This window comes from Labrus bergylta, chromosome 23, assembly GCF_963930695.1.
Source record: "Labrus bergylta chromosome 23, fLabBer1.1, whole genome shotgun sequence".
In the NCBI taxonomy this organism is placed as follows: Eukaryota; Metazoa; Chordata; class Actinopteri; order Labriformes; family Labridae; genus Labrus; species Labrus bergylta.
The window spans coordinates 4,182,120-4,198,298 of NC_089217.1; the positions used below are offsets into that span (position 1 = coordinate 4,182,120).

The 16,179-nt window shown below is 39.3% G+C and overlaps 2 protein-coding genes across 2 annotated transcripts; one reads left to right on the plus strand and one right to left on the minus strand.

The window, feature by feature from the left end:
- Positions 1-587: 587 nt before the first annotated feature.
- On the plus strand, positions 588-6,917 carry guca1aa (guanylate cyclase activator 1Aa). The gene is made up of 4 exons (XM_065951469.1): positions 588-1,406; positions 3,094-3,243; positions 3,328-3,421; positions 4,734-6,917. Exons 1-4 carry the CDS (start codon positions 1,209-1,211, stop codon positions 4,859-4,861), a joined length of 570 nt encoding a protein of 189 aa, XP_065807541.1. The 5' UTR covers positions 588-1,208; the 3' UTR covers positions 4,862-6,917.
- A 583-nt stretch (positions 6,918-7,500) lies between these two features.
- On the minus strand, positions 7,501-15,563 carry orc5 (origin recognition complex, subunit 5). Its single transcript, XM_020653772.3, has 14 exons — positions 15,158-15,563; positions 13,409-13,501; positions 12,661-12,846; positions 12,187-12,261; positions 11,675-11,786; positions 11,138-11,268; positions 10,991-11,039; positions 9,834-9,924; positions 9,664-9,719; positions 9,316-9,428; positions 9,049-9,096; positions 8,847-8,957; positions 7,845-7,957; positions 7,501-7,720 (listed from the first exon to the last, which is right to left on the minus strand). The coding sequence occupies exons 1-14, from the start codon at positions 15,269-15,271 to the stop codon at positions 7,675-7,677; spliced, it is 1,338 nt and encodes a 445-aa protein (XP_020509428.1). The 5' UTR covers positions 15,272-15,563; the 3' UTR covers positions 7,501-7,674.
- Between the last annotated feature and the right edge of the window lie 616 nt (positions 15,564-16,179).

Consider the following 16,179-nt stretch of genomic DNA (forward strand, 5'->3'; position numbering starts at 1 on the left):
AAGGTCAGCTACTGTGCCAGTCGGCCATGGCTTATGGCTTCTTGGCTTTGAGCTGTGGTATCAAAAGTCTCTACCAAGTACCGTTGTGTAATCTTGTTAATTTGCACAAGTATTAAACACAAGTTGAGCATCAACTGAGGAGTATTTTGATTGATGATTAATCCGATTTGTTTCTTGCGTCTTCATAAAACTCTGGAAGAGAGAGCGCTGGATAAGATAAGAGGTTATTATGAAGAAGTTTTTAAGTGTAAGAAGTATAAACTGGAGCGACGGCAATCTGACCACATGACTCAGGATAATATAAGTGACAATCTTTTGTTGTGCAACACCTAGTTTTACTTTTGTTGCTCTGACTAGATTCTGCTGATAATACTTTGGTACAGAAGTTTCAATTGTAATCTAGTATTTTAAGTTTTCTGATTATTGAGAATGAACTTTCTAAAGAGCACTGTCAATAAGTAGTTTCAAAGTGCTTTATGAGACTACAAAAACAATTTACAAAATGCTTTAAAAAATCGTACAGCATTAAAAAAAAAATAGCTTAAAACATCAATAAAATAAGGAAGAAGGGCGTACAAGAATTGGTATTTTAGAAGTGACCCAACAGAGACATTTATTGAGAACACAAACCCTGTGAAGGCAAACTTATAAATATGTTTACAGAGTCATTTTAAAGATAAAGAAGCTCCCCAGTCTCTCCTAATCAGGCAGTTTGTTCCAGAGAGTGTCGAGCCAAACTGGAAATGCCCCATTAAAATAAAGGCTCTGAATGCTTTCTCCACCCTTCATACTTCAGTACACATGTTGAGCCAAGTCCCTCCAGCTCAGACTGTGATGGATGCCCCGTGTCTCCTTATGAGGGATAAACGCTGCATTGTATTTGTCAGCACTTCTCAGGTTAACACGGATGGAAACGGAACAATCAGGCTGCCCTTTTAATTGGGCGATTAAGCCGATTATCTGCATGTTCACTTGGATTACAGCCTGTGATTAGAGCCATGGAGGACACACATAGGAGACAAACAGATACAAAAGGCCCCCCTACCAGCTGCTGTTCTCACCCTAAGTCCCATTGTTGTGTGACTGTGAAGTAGGATTTCCTCCACTTTACAGTAGACCAATTGGACTGAGAGGATCCCGGAGCTGCTGCTGCTTAAAGGCTCTAGCTTCAGTTAACAGACTCACACTCAGGTGGCGCACAGAGAGCAATGGGTAACGCAACAGGTAGCACCGTGGACGACCTGCAAGCCGTGGAGATGCACCTCTGGTACAAGAAATTCATGACCGAGTGCCCCTCGGGGCAGCTCACCCTGCACGAGTTCAAGCAGTTTTTTGGTCTTCGAGGTTTGGACCCCGAGGCCAACGCGTACATAGAGCAGATGTTTCGAACGTTCGACATGAATAAGGTAAGATAGACGAGAGGATGACCACAATGAGATTTGTTTTTTAAAGCTGACAGGATGGGACATAAATCTCTCTGAACAGATTTAAACAAGATGCATACAAACACATTAAGAGGATAAACTTCACACTGGACCTTGTGCTTCAGATGCATATTTAAACACAAAACATGCATGAGAAATGTTTCCCTCTGAGTTCTGAACTTGTAACTACTTCTTATTAACAAATACTATCAGTAATACTGAACGTCAGGTTCATTCATTAGAGAGCAAGAAGGTCCTTTCTATCTGTGTGTGATTCATTTTGAAGTTAACCAGATCAATGTTAGATTCTGTTACAAGGCAAGTGTCTCATCTTGGACCATTTAAAACAGTCGTAATACTTTTGATGCTAGTTTAATTGATTTGTTGTAGTTTTTTGTGTTCATAAAAGGACATTAAATTATATTTATTGGGGTTGGACTTTCAGTAGCCTGTCAACAAAATGCATGTTGCAAGTTGAGTGATTTACAGATGTTTACATTCTGACAAATAATGCCAAACTAGCCTGATGATTATTTAATTCACTGATTTTTTGAAAAACCTTTTTGTTCTGTTAATCATTTGTGAAAAATGTCTGTAGTTCACAAAGAATAAAGTGGAAAAACATGCCGACCTAAAAATGGACTGTCCACATTGCCCGTCTCGATTTATGATTTATCAATCATTTATGACGACTGTTGACCGGAACAACTGCGTCAGCTCTTTGAACAAATACAGATTTATCAGAATTAGGAAGCTGAAGCATCACTAGAAAGCGGTATGCGATCCTTTTAAGAGGCAATATTTGGAGACCAGGTTACGTTTGCCGACTATTCCTGTAGGTTAATTAATTATTCAATCATTGATGACCTGGGTCTACCAAATGTAGCGTAAACGTAGCCCAGTGAAAGAAGCCAATCACAGCCCAAGGTGACATCTGTACTCTGAATCTTTTGTACAACATTCACTCCAAAACTTGAAGACCTTTTGATATATAAGACAAAAGGGGATTTGTTTGTCCATTTGTCTGAATTTTTTTTCTTAAACTACAATTGTGGGATCTAATTTGTCAATTAAGAGAAGGTCAATCGATTAATTGAGTAATTGTTTCAGCGTAAAGCCAATAAACGCACTTGAGTAACACGGTCTGCTGGTTGCATTTAGGTATTCTTTATATAACCAGAGCATAAAAGGTTCTTGAAACTTCAACGTACCGCCGCCCACATGGAAAAAAGAAACAACATCTGTATAATGTAAACAGGAGCGATGCAGTGACGTCCTAGCAGCCAGCTTAGGAAGCATTTCCATCCTTCACAGATTAATTAGCAGAGTCTCGGAGCGTCCAACAGGTCAGCGCAGGATGCGGCTGTCTGAAAAGCAGGGCGTCTATACTTAGGCTCCCCGTCAGCCCTACAAAAAAGGCAGTGGTAATCTTTATGCATGATTTAAACGACCAGATTATCAACAAGACAATGCCTTGAAGATTGTTCAGGGACTCCCCCGAGATAATCCTCCGCCCTGGCACGCTTCATTTCACACGTTGGAGTTGAAACGAGGGCGGGCGTGTCTTTCAGACTGATGTAAAGCTTTGAATGGATGAAAACAGTTTTTGATGATAAGTAAAAGAGCATGCAGAAGAAACGATTGATTAATAAGCGGATTGTTTTTGCAGGACGGCTACATAGACTTCATGGAGTATGTGGCCGCTCTCAGTCTGGTGATGCGAGGAAAGATGGAGCACAAGCTGCGCTGGTACTTCAAACTTTACGATGTGGACGGAAACGGCTGCATCGACCGCCATGAGCTCCTCAACATCATAAAGGTACAGTGCAGTTTATCATTCAGCTGAAACTCTGCACGCTCTGAACAAGAAGTCTACATGCTGATTCGAGTCTTTTCCCCGCAGGCCATCCGTGCAATCAACGGAAGTGAAAATTCAGACCTGACTGCCGAGGATTTCACAAACCGCGTGTTTGAAAGGATTGATATAAACGGAGATGGTGAGTGTGCTTTCTGGCAGCTGCACGCAGAACTGAAGATGAAGGGAGAGATTGATCGTGGGTGGACAGTTGTGTGTTAGGCATTCATCAGCTTCCAGTGCCGCCTTGAATCAGGAAACAAAACAAGCGTGTGAAAAGGAAAAGTCGTAGGTGGCCGTGGAACTCAATAGCTACCCTTAAGCCTTTTATCAAAGACTTGAAATCAACTTCTGCAAACTTATCTTTTATTTAAAAACTTTAAAAAAAGCTTTTTAAGGAGCTGTCCAAAGTTTGACAAACATTGGACTTCAACAAAAACTGTTGGAAAATGGAAAACATTCAGGAAGGATGGATAATTCCCCTACCACCCAAATAGTCCTGCATTCAAATTCAAGGATAGCCTCGAGGTCATGCCGCGCTCCTCATGTACAGAGGCTATACTCCTCATCGCAGCGACCGTGGGTCTGAATCTGACCTCGACCTTTTGCTGCATGTCCCCATTCTTTCCTCCCAACACTTCCTGTCCCTCTGCAGCTGTCCAATCCGAAAAAATAGAATGAAGTAATAGCTGCCATTCTGATTACACAAACATGATGTATTAATGTAAGCATCACTCAGTTAGAGCGTCTCTGATTTCAGTGTTTTATTCCTGAGTGAAACTCGTCATGTGGGCAGGCTTTAGTCTGGATGATTTTCATTTCTAAGTCTCTGTCTGCAAGTGTTTGAATGGTTGTTGAGCCGATGGCCTTTAAATGAAAGCTCTTTTATTGGCAGTTTTTAAATTGGGGTGTTAGTTGGGATATTATAGAGAAAAATCACAGTAACATCTTGTTTTTTTAACGGTCTTTAAGATTACATTATATGAGTGAGTTCAGGTCGATAAGGAATCAGAACAATTTTTTTTAAAGGAAGAAAGAAATGAATTGTCGTAAAGTGAGCAATTGATTTGGTGCATAATCAAATTACCAATCTGAAGGTCACCTTTGGGATGAGCTATAATCGCGCTGGTTGCTCTGATTTTTCCTTGCTGGTTGTCTTGTCCTGTTTGCTTTTGTTTTAGAAACTCATGTTGTCAACTTATTTTTTTTGTCTGTTAAGTTCTAGTAACCTTAAAGTCAGAATGCCAGCAGAGGCTTAAAAAACAGTTAAAACAAAAATTGATTTGGACGGAGATTTTTTTGAAATGCTGCCTCCAACACCCAGATTCTAATTCAAGCTTTCAATAGTGGGACAAAAGGCTCAATCATCATCATGTTACTACATCAAGTCATGACTAGTAGTGATCATATTTAAACAGAGGTCATCAAAAGTATAACATCTCCTCTTCTAACAGGCGAGCTGTCCTTGGAGGAGTTTGTTGCTGGCGCTCGCAGTGACCAGGATTTCATGGAAGTGATGATCAAAAGTCTGGACCTAACCCACATCGTGGCCATGATCCACAACCGGAGGCACAGTATTTAGGATTTCCCCAATCCAACTACCTCACCCTCATTCCCGATTTAAGCCGAGACCTTCAGTACATTGCCAAAAAAAATAAAATAAGGTAATTTATAGACTGAGATTTTCATCAGGATTGAATCCAGTTTAATATAATGCCGATGTACTGCAAAGAATGACATTTGTTCCTTTTTAATCTCTAAAAGAGTGACACGCATGCACTTTAAATGCATTTGGATGACTCAGTCAACCTCTGCCAACTGCTGATTGTCCTTGTTTAATGCTGCTGAGCTCTCCCAAGGCCACCTTGGCCTGAGGGATGATCTCTCAGACTTTCCACTAACCCAAAGATACCATGACGGATAAAAGGAGGAGAAGATAGGCAGAGAGTTGCAATTAAATGCACTCAATGCTTTCCAAATCCTTTATTTTTCAGTTCCACTACATCACTGTTCACCCTGTAGGGGGGGGGGGGGGAGTTTACAGTCAGCGCTGCGCTTAACATCCCTAATGTGATTAAGTCTAAGGCTCAGGTACAGGGAGAGGTTAACGTTTTTGAAAAATCTGTGCAGGATCTCAAAATGTTTGGCCTTTTTCTTCATGTTTTTAACCTTTTATAATTCTTAAAATAAATTTGAAACAAAAGGCAAGATGCTGGACGGTGGTTTTGTAGCATTTCTGTGTGTGGGTGTTTGGCTGAATGAATGCTTCGCTGCAGCCTAAATACAGATACCCTTTGTCGTTTGTTGGCTCTGCACGTCTGGTGCCTTCTGTTGGAAGATGGCAGAATGAGTTTTTTTTTTCTCTTTGCTTTTGCTTACTTTCAAAATAAAATCCAAGTCTTATGTGGACTGCCTATTGAATGTAATGGATGTTAATGTACTGTAGCTTGTAAATTTTTGGATGATTTAGAGCAGTGGTTCTCAACTGGTGGGTCGGGAACTTCGTCTGAGTAAAAAAAAAAGAGTCAAGAATCTATGAAGGGCTCTTTAAACATGCTGGGTTTGTTCCTTCTCTTTATTCTGTCACAAGTTTTGTACCATCTAAGGTCCAAACCGCACCATTTTTCATTCAATACATCTGATTGGTTGAAAAATATCAGAAATCTGGGTCACTATTAGAGGTTGGTGGAAGGTCCTCAGGCTGGACCAGTTGAGAACCACTGATTTAGAGCTCATGTCTTTTCATTTGGCATCTTACACAGTAACTCAAATTATAACTTGCTTGGACTAATCAACAGCAAAAACAGCAAAAAAAACTCAAATTTTAAAAGTGAATTAAGCATGTGTTTGAATAAATAAACATCAACCTGATGAGTACGGTGTAGAGCCTGATCGATATGGGTTTTTTAAAGATGAATGTGCCGATTTGAAGGAGGAGGAGGAAAGTTTGCCAATACCAATATGTCGCCCGATACAGTGACTTTATTAGCTGGATAGGATCTAGCACTGACATGAAAGGTGCTAAGAAGGCTACTTTCTTAAACACAGTCATTTAAGAATCATTAACATTACTTTACATCGACAACCATTACTCTGCTGACTGTCTGCTCCGCTGCACTGCCCGGCTGCGATGCCCGGCTGCGCTGCCCGGCTGCAGACAGTGCTGAGAGTAATTTAAACTATGGAGTCGGAGCACGGTTTGCTGGACAAACTACATGATGACACCATTTCTAAAAAAAAAAAAAAGAAATCACCCTAAGCATTGTCTTCCGCGTTACACGCTCTGTTTAGAAAGCTTTCATATGGGCGCATATTGGAAAACTTATAGGCCATTGTTAATATATATGTGACAAGCCAACAGTGATACAATAATATCTGCTGACTGATAGATCAGTCGAGCTTCAGTTAGGAGTGTAATGTAATTTAATGCAGATAAGATAAGATAAGATGTGTACATGTTCATGTACAGTATTTTTCAACAATTATAACTTTTCATGTGAGGCCATATTTTATATATTTGTAGACCTGTGTATTATTTATCACCTGTCTGTACGTCAGCCTCTGCTTATGGGCTCCCACAGGAGTACGTTATAGTCTCTTATTAACCATGTAATAAAATGTTTATACTGTATAAAGCAGTTCTCTCCATTCTTTCTTTTTATTCCTTTTAGTTAGGGGACTTTAGACTTCTCATCACGTTTTCAAAACATGTCTTTGATATACCTTCAAACAGAGGGTCGCTAGTTCACGATAGTTTGATTTAAACGGGTAAAGCCATAAAACTTTGGTCCTGTTGGAGTTCAAAGGAAGATAAGTTTACCACAGGTGTTTATTCCAAATGTTTTCAGTTCTTAAGTGTTCATAAAAGCCTTTAACTCTTCTCCAATAAACGGTATCAGTATACCAAGACTTCAGTTTACAACCTGATAAAAGTTTTCGCATTAAGGAAACTAAATTCTACCTTTGAGTTGGACAAGTATTCAGCTGCATGCTCCCAACGTTGCTTTAAGTCAAACAAAAATGCAAAACATATTTTTCACCCAAAAAAAAACATTTACAACAGAATTAAAATTGTTTATCCTCTGTGTTTTTTTTGGCTTTTATATTATGTAGTTTTTTAAATTTATCTAAACAGTTAATAAAACTAAATAAAAAAAACTTAAAACAAATGTTAAGGGCAATATTTGATTTTGATTTATTTCATAATACATTCATACAATGTCAAGTTTTCTCACATTCTGATGCACAGAGATTTTAAACCACAAGGGGGCAGCGACATGATTGGATGAATGTTCCTCCATGAAATTCCCAACAATACTCTAAGCTCCTCTTTTTGATTAATCCCCCTTTGTCTTACTGTCACTGTGCCCCTTCTCTTCTTTCTTCACAGCAGGCTCACAGGAAGTCATACAGGTACTTTACAATGTCGAAACTCACCGTCCTGGAAGATAGATTAAAAAACAACAACATCCGAAGTGAATAACACTCGAAAAAAGTCAACCAGTTCCCTTGATTTATTCTGCTGCAGGTCTCAGTTATGTGTAAGAACAGACATGCACACACACCTGGATATGGCACACATGAAGTCCATAGACACGGCACACTTGTACTTCGGGGCATCGAGCTGGTCATCATGACTGACCTGAGTCAACAGCTGTAAGGTCACCAGGGAGGAGATCTAAAAAAAAAAAGGGGATGGAGCGAAACTGAAATGACTCTCAATTCCACTTTTCAAGCACTGCGCTTCTACACTTTGATGTAGAGGCACTAAAAGATGAAAGCCCGTTGCAGAGATATGGGTCGAGCTTAATTTCCTCACACCATTTCACGCTCAGAGCGGGCAGTCAATAGAACGGCAAATGTGTCCACCGATCCCCAAACTCATGACCACAAGGGTTGAAAACTCTCAACTGAAATCTAAAAAGTAGTAAATTTCTACCTAGTAATGTGACAAATGATCCTTTAAAATACTCAGATTATTATAGTGGAAATTCTCTGTCATTTCATTGTCCGGAAAAATGGAAATATAGCATGAAATTAAATTATTTTTTTATATATTGTTGGAGCCGTGAGAGTTTTTACAGCCAACTTTGGGAGTCACAAGAGAGTGGAGAAAGATAGCAAGCATGTCGGACTAAATTAATCCACAGCAGAGCTCCTTTTAAGGCACGTTTATAAAAAAGCCTGCATACAGACTATTAACAGTGTTACATTAACTATACTATATTTGGTCTAATCATCACAGGCTCCCGGCATCATCAACAGATTATAAGCATATCCAGAAGTCATTTTAACCATCAAAACAGGCAAGTTTGTACATATTCAGTCTCTACTCCAGGCTTGTGTCAGATGTGTGAAGATAGTCTGCCCACACACTGTCACAACAGAAGCAACACATGACTGCGTTGTTTTCAGTTTTAACTATAAATCAGACCATAATTCACAACATTAACATCGTGCAGTACTGAAGAAGACTTTGAACTAGAGATTAAGAAAGTAAATGCACCTGGAAAACTGTATTGAGGTAAAAGTGTTGAATGTGTGTAAACCTGAGGTGTGACACAAACCTGGGAGAAGATGCTGGCAGTGGGGGCGACTCTGTTGTCCACCACGCTGTAGAAAATGGCGAGCAGGCGGTCCAGAGGAAAGGGCTTTGGTCCCAGGAGATGGTTACTAGTCTAGAGATAAAGACAACATATATATATATCTGCTTCATAAACAGTTTCAAACTTAAAGAGAAGCAAGCCAGTGTTTTGTTAAAATCTTCACCTTTTCATTTTTCTTCAAGAAGTTTGTTTTTCTTATTTTGCCGTGGTGCTGTCGTGAGGAAACAGAGCGACATCAAACAGATTCATTCACACAAGTCAAGAACATTTCATTTGTATTGGATGAGAGACTTCCTAAGGGATTATCAGCCTGTCGAATGTATGATACCCTCCATCTTTACACCTTTTAATCAGGATTTTTTCAAAACTTCAGAAGCGTAACTTCAACAGATTACCCGGTGTCAAATCTTTTAAGACTTAATTCCTCTACCTTCAGAAAGAAGCGTTTGTCTGTGCGGGCAGGGTTGTAGGATGCAAGGTAGGCTGCAATCAACAGGAACTTGGAGTAATAAGGAAGTTCGACATGAGTGTGAGCCGATAAACCTGGAGGGAAATGAAAGCAACAAGTCAGATGCATATTATATACATCCAGAAAAATAAAACACATGGGCGTTTAGATTCTACTATCCTTTCACACCAGATTCCATCAGAGCATGGTGTTCAATTTCTGCATCAACCAAGTCTCACTGCACCCTATTAGCAGTTTCCCAGTTTAACATCTGCTCTGCATTTTGTGTTATGTCACGCTTTGCAGCAGCTCTCAGTGCGTGTTTGGTACCTCTCACAGTTCCAGTCTCCTTTTCCTCCGTTTGCTGCATCTGCTCCCACTGAAGACTGAAGAGCACGGAAAGAGAGAACAAAACCATGACGAAAGGGAAACACAGCAAACATCATGTTTACATCGGCAGTAACGTTGTTCTGTAGTAGACTGATGTGAAGAACACACACCTGGACACTTCACGCAGGTAAACAGTCTGCATGGCTTTCTTCAAGTGAGGCTCAATGTTCCTCCACAGCTTGTGTGTGTCGGTCTCTTTAACTGTGGAGAACAAAAACACAGCAATGTTGAAATATAAATACTTTTTAATCACATTGTAGCCCATTCTTTGTTTTTGTTTACAGCCCATTAACACCTCACAGCAGGCAATTATATCTGTAAATAAACTCTGAGATATACCGACGGCACATACAACCCAACATCAATATAAAGTTTACAACTAGACCTAAAAAAAAAGTTTACAACTAGACCTAAAAAAAAAAGTTTATAACTAGACCTAAAAATAAAACTCTCACCCTGAGACTAAAAATCAAAACATTTCACATTGTTAAACAATTAGGAAGGCATTTACCGAGCTCATGCTGTCAGTTTTGGTGACTTTGCTTTAAATTTAATGGCACATGCCAGGCAACGTGTGATGTCATTCCTAATTTTTACACCATCTCAAGCACTAATGGATTCGCACACTCAGGCACCACACACCTGATGCAATTAAGGTCCACTAGGGTTCAGCGTTCAGGCTTTAGGCTGGACTTTATCCATCAAGACAGACAACTGAACGCTGATGTTGCTAATTGACAGGTGGAGTAAACAGACAAATGCTTGTACAGCATTGATGTTGGAGAAGCAATTTTTGTTATTTATTCACTTTATATCGATCTATTGGCATTTTACCTTGATTTGGATGATGACACTCTCTTTGTCATGTTTTTTTTATTTACAATGCCTTTACTAATGGTTACTTTTTATCTTGTTTTTATTAAGAGTTACCCTGTAGGTACTGAGCACCGTCATCACTTTGTCTTGTCTTGTGTTGTTGACTGTTTGTGTATACGGAGGAAAACTCTCTAACTGGAAAACCAAATGTACCTACAGGTACAAATAAAGTGACCTAACCTAAGCTAACCACAACAACTTTGTGTGGTGACAGCGAGTGATTGTTGTATTACCGGCCTGATTAGCTTCACCCATAAGTGCAGCTCTTAACATTTAAGGTGTGAAAACGTTCAGATGACTTGAGGGCATCTAAACATGAACAGTTTAAATAATGCATTTATAACTATTGATCAGCTGTCAGATAAAAGAATAAAGATCTTTGTGATTTTACCCTTTCCGTCTGCCAGCGGCTCACAGAACTTTGAAAAATTGAGGGCGGCCTGTTTAAAAAGAGAAATCAGTGATGAGAGACTTTGAAGAAAATCAACACAAGAAATGATTTGATTCATAAGAGAGTGTGGTTGCGAGAGTGTCTGACCAGGTGGCGGAGCTCTCTGAGGTCCCGACAGACCGAGTAAAAGACTCCCAACAAGATGTTGATGTAGGAGGAGTAAAACTCGGCTGAATATGAAGGATGTTTGTCCTGGGACAAAATCTGCTGCAGCTCTCCTACAAATACACGGACAGATGGAGAGACAAAGGGACACACACATACAAAAAAAAAAAACCCTGGGTCATTATGCTATGAATCCAATAAATAAACATATTAGAAGCACTGTCTATCCAAAGTTGGCTACAGACTTTCACACATCAAGTACAGTGAATCACACCCTGTAAGTGCTGAATTTATACAGCGCTGTTTTATAATGCAATAGTCCTCCACAGACGCCGCCTTAAGTGTTGGAACAAAATCACAGGTACAATTTCCCCATCTAACACCTCATCCGCAAGAGTGTGTCATTATGCAGCGTGGCGAGAGTTAGTCATACAACAGGCTGATGTAGCATGTGTGTGTGTGTGTGTGTGTGTGTGTGTGTGTGTGTGTGTGTGTGTGTGTGTGTGTACACACTTTTACCTTTACTGTAGTCGGGGAAATGGAGCAGAAGAGGCTCGAAACAGCCTGTGTTGGGTCTGAACTTGTCCCAGACGATTTCACTCAGCAGGATGATGGTGACGTTGTCCTCGACCTGAAAAGAACACGTGTGTACAGATGTGTCACGCAACAGTATGTCCACACAGCTACAGCCTTGTTGAATCCATGTTTTGTGTGCTTCATGTGATTAACAAAGAAGGAATCTGCAACGGCTTTGATTTCTTTTTTCAAAAGAAATCTTTGCACGGAATAAAACTCGAATAATCACATTTGATCTTCGTCCCCCATGATATATTTAATTAAAAACTCTCTGTGCATTTGTCATCCTTTCTTCCTCACAGATTTGTGAAAGAGCCCCCCCACACACTCAGCCCAAGGTCATTCAATACAAGAGAAGCTCTTCCAGCTCCACTTCATCATCCACACAGCGCATCAACAAAGAAAGAGGACCACTTGATACGTGACACAGCGAAGACAGTGCTGCACTTTCTTACTAGTTCCTGAAGGCGCAGGAGAGCGGGGAGGAGATTGGCATCAGTGTCTCTCAAAAGCTCGGCCTTTTCCATAACCTGAAAAACACACATTTACATTTAATCTACATTTAATATATTTTAATTGTGGTATTGACTTGCTGTTTTTTCTTGTAACATTACTGTTCAATATGCTGCAAGCCCCTTAAAAGCATAAACAAATAAAATAATGATAATGATGCTAAATACTAGATGGAACCTGCTCCTGTGCTGGCTGGGAATCAAACTTATGTTCTTCACACTAATGCATCTGGAGCTTTGTTGAGCATCTATTTTGCATATGTTATCACAACTAATCATATCCTCATGCAAACATTTAGGTGACACATCCAGAGAATAAATCATTTGATGTGTCATGGATTATAGTATTTTGGTGTGCCAAGTGAGAAGTGATTTTCCGGTTGAGCGTAAAAAAAAAAAAAACTGCACGGCACTCACAATGTATCGCGTCTGCTTGGCAGGAGACTGGGAGCACTGCTGTCTGTAGATGCGCACAAAGTCGGAGAGGGAGGGACTACGGGGGAGCAGCGAGGCGGCATCGCAGCCAAAGAAAGACAGCAGCAGTTGTTCAAACAGCAGCGCGACAGAAACACATTCGACACAGCTGACGGTCGCGTGAGGAAGCTGCAGGGAGGAGGACGAGAGACGATTAGCGTTGGGTTGATGCACATATTTGTTTTTGTTGCACACTGAACATTAAATGATCTAAAGCATGTCCTCAGCTGTCAGTTGGTGTTACATGAGAGAAAAACAGAAAGGGGATGTTGAATCAACACCAAATATAAAGCAAATAATAATAGCGATGACAGTAAGTTACTAAGTCAATTTTGATTTTGATAATCAACTTTGGTGATTACAGTTTCTCAAATTAAAGGATTTGCAGATCTTTCACTGAAGGTTTCAGACTAGTGGCTGATGTAAAACTGAATTTGGAGACATCATTTGGCAATCTTGTAAATTGCTTTTCTTTATTGGTCTACAAATGGAAACCAAAATAATTTCATTATCAAAGAATCTCGCCCCGTGCCGATAGATTTTGCATTTATATTCTGATATCTGTTAATCCAGACAATGAGGATCAGGACTGAGTTTACCTGTCCATATATTTATGTATTACTTACAGTCTATTGTATATGTCACAAAGTCAACAATTCATCATCAAGGTTGAAGCAGGAGTTTTTCTCACCTCAAGTTCCTTCAGCAAAACTTGCATTACATGACTCTTCCCTGAAGCGCGATGTCCATAGATGAAGATGGAGGGGTAGCTGTACTGCTGGGGCTGTAAGCACAAAATCCACTCAATATAATTACAACATTTCTATTTCATCAATGACAACACTTTCTTTTTTTTTATCCCACTGTTGATTTCTAACCTCAGTCTGTCTTTTATGACCAAATTTAATAGGATTGCTGTCAACTAATGTCTTTGACTAGAAATATTCTTCAGGCTCTAGTAGTCATTCGGTTACCTTGACAAAATGATGAGATCATTTAATTAAAAATATTCCATGAGATCATCATCATCAACAGTTCATCCAGAGATAAATGTAGAGCGGTATTTCTACAGTTCATTCATTACCGTACAAGCATGTTCTGTTCATTATTATTACTCCCACACCAAAACATTATGACAAACTGTTCATTCTCATGAAAAAATTTAAATGAAGTATTTCTTATTCAAACACCAACAGCCTAATACAGAATGAAGACCATGTGGTGAAAAATCATTAAAAGTATAAAGATGCTTCTAAAAGAAATAAAAATTATTGTTATTATTGATATGCATATTGTGGATGTATTTGATATTTGTGAGTGTTAGGTGGTTAGATAGATAGTTAGATACTTTATTGATCCCGAGGGAAATTCAAAGCATCCAGCAGCAGGTTACAAAGACATGACATAAAACATTTGTTACAAATTAAACCACAAAACAGACCCCCCCCCCTCCTCCCATGCATATATATTAACCTGAAAAAAGATTTAAAGAATACGCCTAAATGAATCAAACTTAAACTGTGCAATTAAAAATAGATTTATACAAGAAATGTACACAACCCGTGCAGGGATAAAAACATATGTGAGATTTAATCAAGAACCTATAAACAAAAATCTGTAATTAGACCTGAATATAAAAAAATAAGAATAAAAAAGTGTTGCCCTCCTGAAGTTGTGTTGTTTATATGTGAACAGCGATGTTTAAAAAAAGCAGATAGTGCAGAGTTATCAAAAACAGACATTAAATAAAAGGCAGTGCAAACATTAGCAGTACAGATCAAATGAAAAGATTCTTCTAAAAGAAATAAAAATTATCGTTATGATCGATATGCATATTGTGGACGTACCAGTATTTGATATTTGTGAGTGTTAGGCGGTTTATTGTACTTCAGTGTTTCTCTGACACCCATTGTATAGATCGGGGGTGGGCCACATGCGGCCCCCATCAACCCTTAATGTGGCCCTCAGGTTAATTTTTTACACATCAATTAATTGAAAACATGAAGAAAACATTTTGACATCTGCCATGAAATCATGAAAACCAGAAATATGTTCATAATAATATCTGATCTGATAAATTTGAGACATAATTGATTTGAATTGGTTTTGGAAACTACAATTTGGCCCCCTGGCGGTGACAATTAAATGGATGTGGCCCCTTGCTGTGACTAAAGTTGCCCCTCCCTGATTTAGATCTAATGAAAAGATTTTACAGCACAGTTGTAAATACAACAGAGGACCCACCTGAAGTTTTAAAATATGTTATTTTACACCCAAAATAAAATAAGTCAGTATTGTTTGGTGACAAAAACATTTAAATAATTGGACACCTGACCTGAGTTGACCCCAAACTGAACAAAACAGCATGTTGACCTGTAAATATAAAGATGTTAACTGGAGCTAAAGCTGCTTTCCAGCCTCCTCCAGGTGTTGACTCTACCTGTCCCATGAGCGACAGCAGGGTACCAGCCTGGGTCTCCCTGCAGGGCAGCTTCTCGGCGACCCTCTGCAGCCTCTCCTCCTCATATGCTTGATGTCGTAACAGTGACGTCATCTTCGTACAAACACCAACAGCACCGCGTAAACAAACCCGGGAGAGCTCGGCGGCGCACACAGGTTAGCTCAACGTGCAGTTACTTAAACAAGAGACGACGAGTTCCAGGGTGCAGTCAAAATACTGGGGAAGAACCAGAAATATATCCGAAAACTACTAGCTGTCAACTCCACGTAGTAGTGTGGCAATATTCATATCTGAAAAACAATTTCTAAGAGGCTAAATTTGTGTGTTCGTAAAAGTCAGGCGAGAAAGCACACAGCCAGACGTTTCGCGCGCGCCTTTAGCTCACGTCAAATGACGCGCCACAGTCAACAGCCAATCACAAATCGCAAAATGAATCATGGGTAATGTAGTTTTTTGGATTAAAAAAAAAAACTAGTGTTAGTAAAAAGAAAAGGAAAGCGTTTATAAAAAATAAAATATAACTATGATATTCTAATAAAAACAGTATAAAACACAAATATATACATTGTTATCCATGTACTTACATAGAGCTGATAAAATATGCATAACAAACTAGTTGAACATTATGGAACAATAACATGCATCCCTTACACAATCTCGTGTGTGAACAAAAGAGTGTTTTTAGTGGGAGGCTACGGCTGCTAAGCTGCAAAAAGGACAGATTTAAAAATACTTTTTTACCTGCTGCAATTGCACTTTATAACGACTCCCCTTTAAGTAAGGACAGAAGACATTTACACTTTTAAACTTTAGCCTGAGTTGCATATATCATATATCAAACTGTATTGTGGGCTCATGTTTTTTTTTGTATGGGTGGGATATGTATGTATATATGTGTTGTGTTGTGTGTTTGTATGTATGCTGACTGCTGGAACACCTACATTTCCCTGCTGGGATGAATAAAGTATATATTATCTTATCCATATTTAATCTTCCTATTT

Bases quoted from the DNA above. Each gene is read 5' to 3' on its own strand.
- guca1aa (XM_065951469.1), top strand. From the start codon at position 1,209: ATGGGTAACGCAACAGGTAGCACCGTGGACGACCTGCAAGCCGTGGAG. The intron at 1,407-3,093 runs GTAAGATAGACG...TTGTTTTTGCAG, and splicing joins GAACGTTCGACATGAATAAG to GACGGCTACATAGACTTCAT. The intron at 3,244-3,327 runs GTACAGTGCAGT...TTTTCCCCGCAG, and splicing joins AGCTCCTCAACATCATAAAG to GCCATCCGTGCAATCAACGG.
- orc5 (XM_020653772.3), bottom strand. From the start codon at position 15,271: ATGACGTCACTGTTACGACATCAAGCATATGAGGAGGAGAGGCTGCAG. The intron at 12,847-13,408 runs GTGAGAAAAACT...TCCTCCCTGCAG, and splicing joins TTTTGCTGAAGGAACTTGAG to CTTCCTCACGCGACCGTCAG. The intron at 9,429-9,663 runs GTACCAAACACG...ATTTCCCTCCAG, and splicing joins GGAGACTGGAACTGTGAGAG to GTTTATCGGCTCACACTCAT.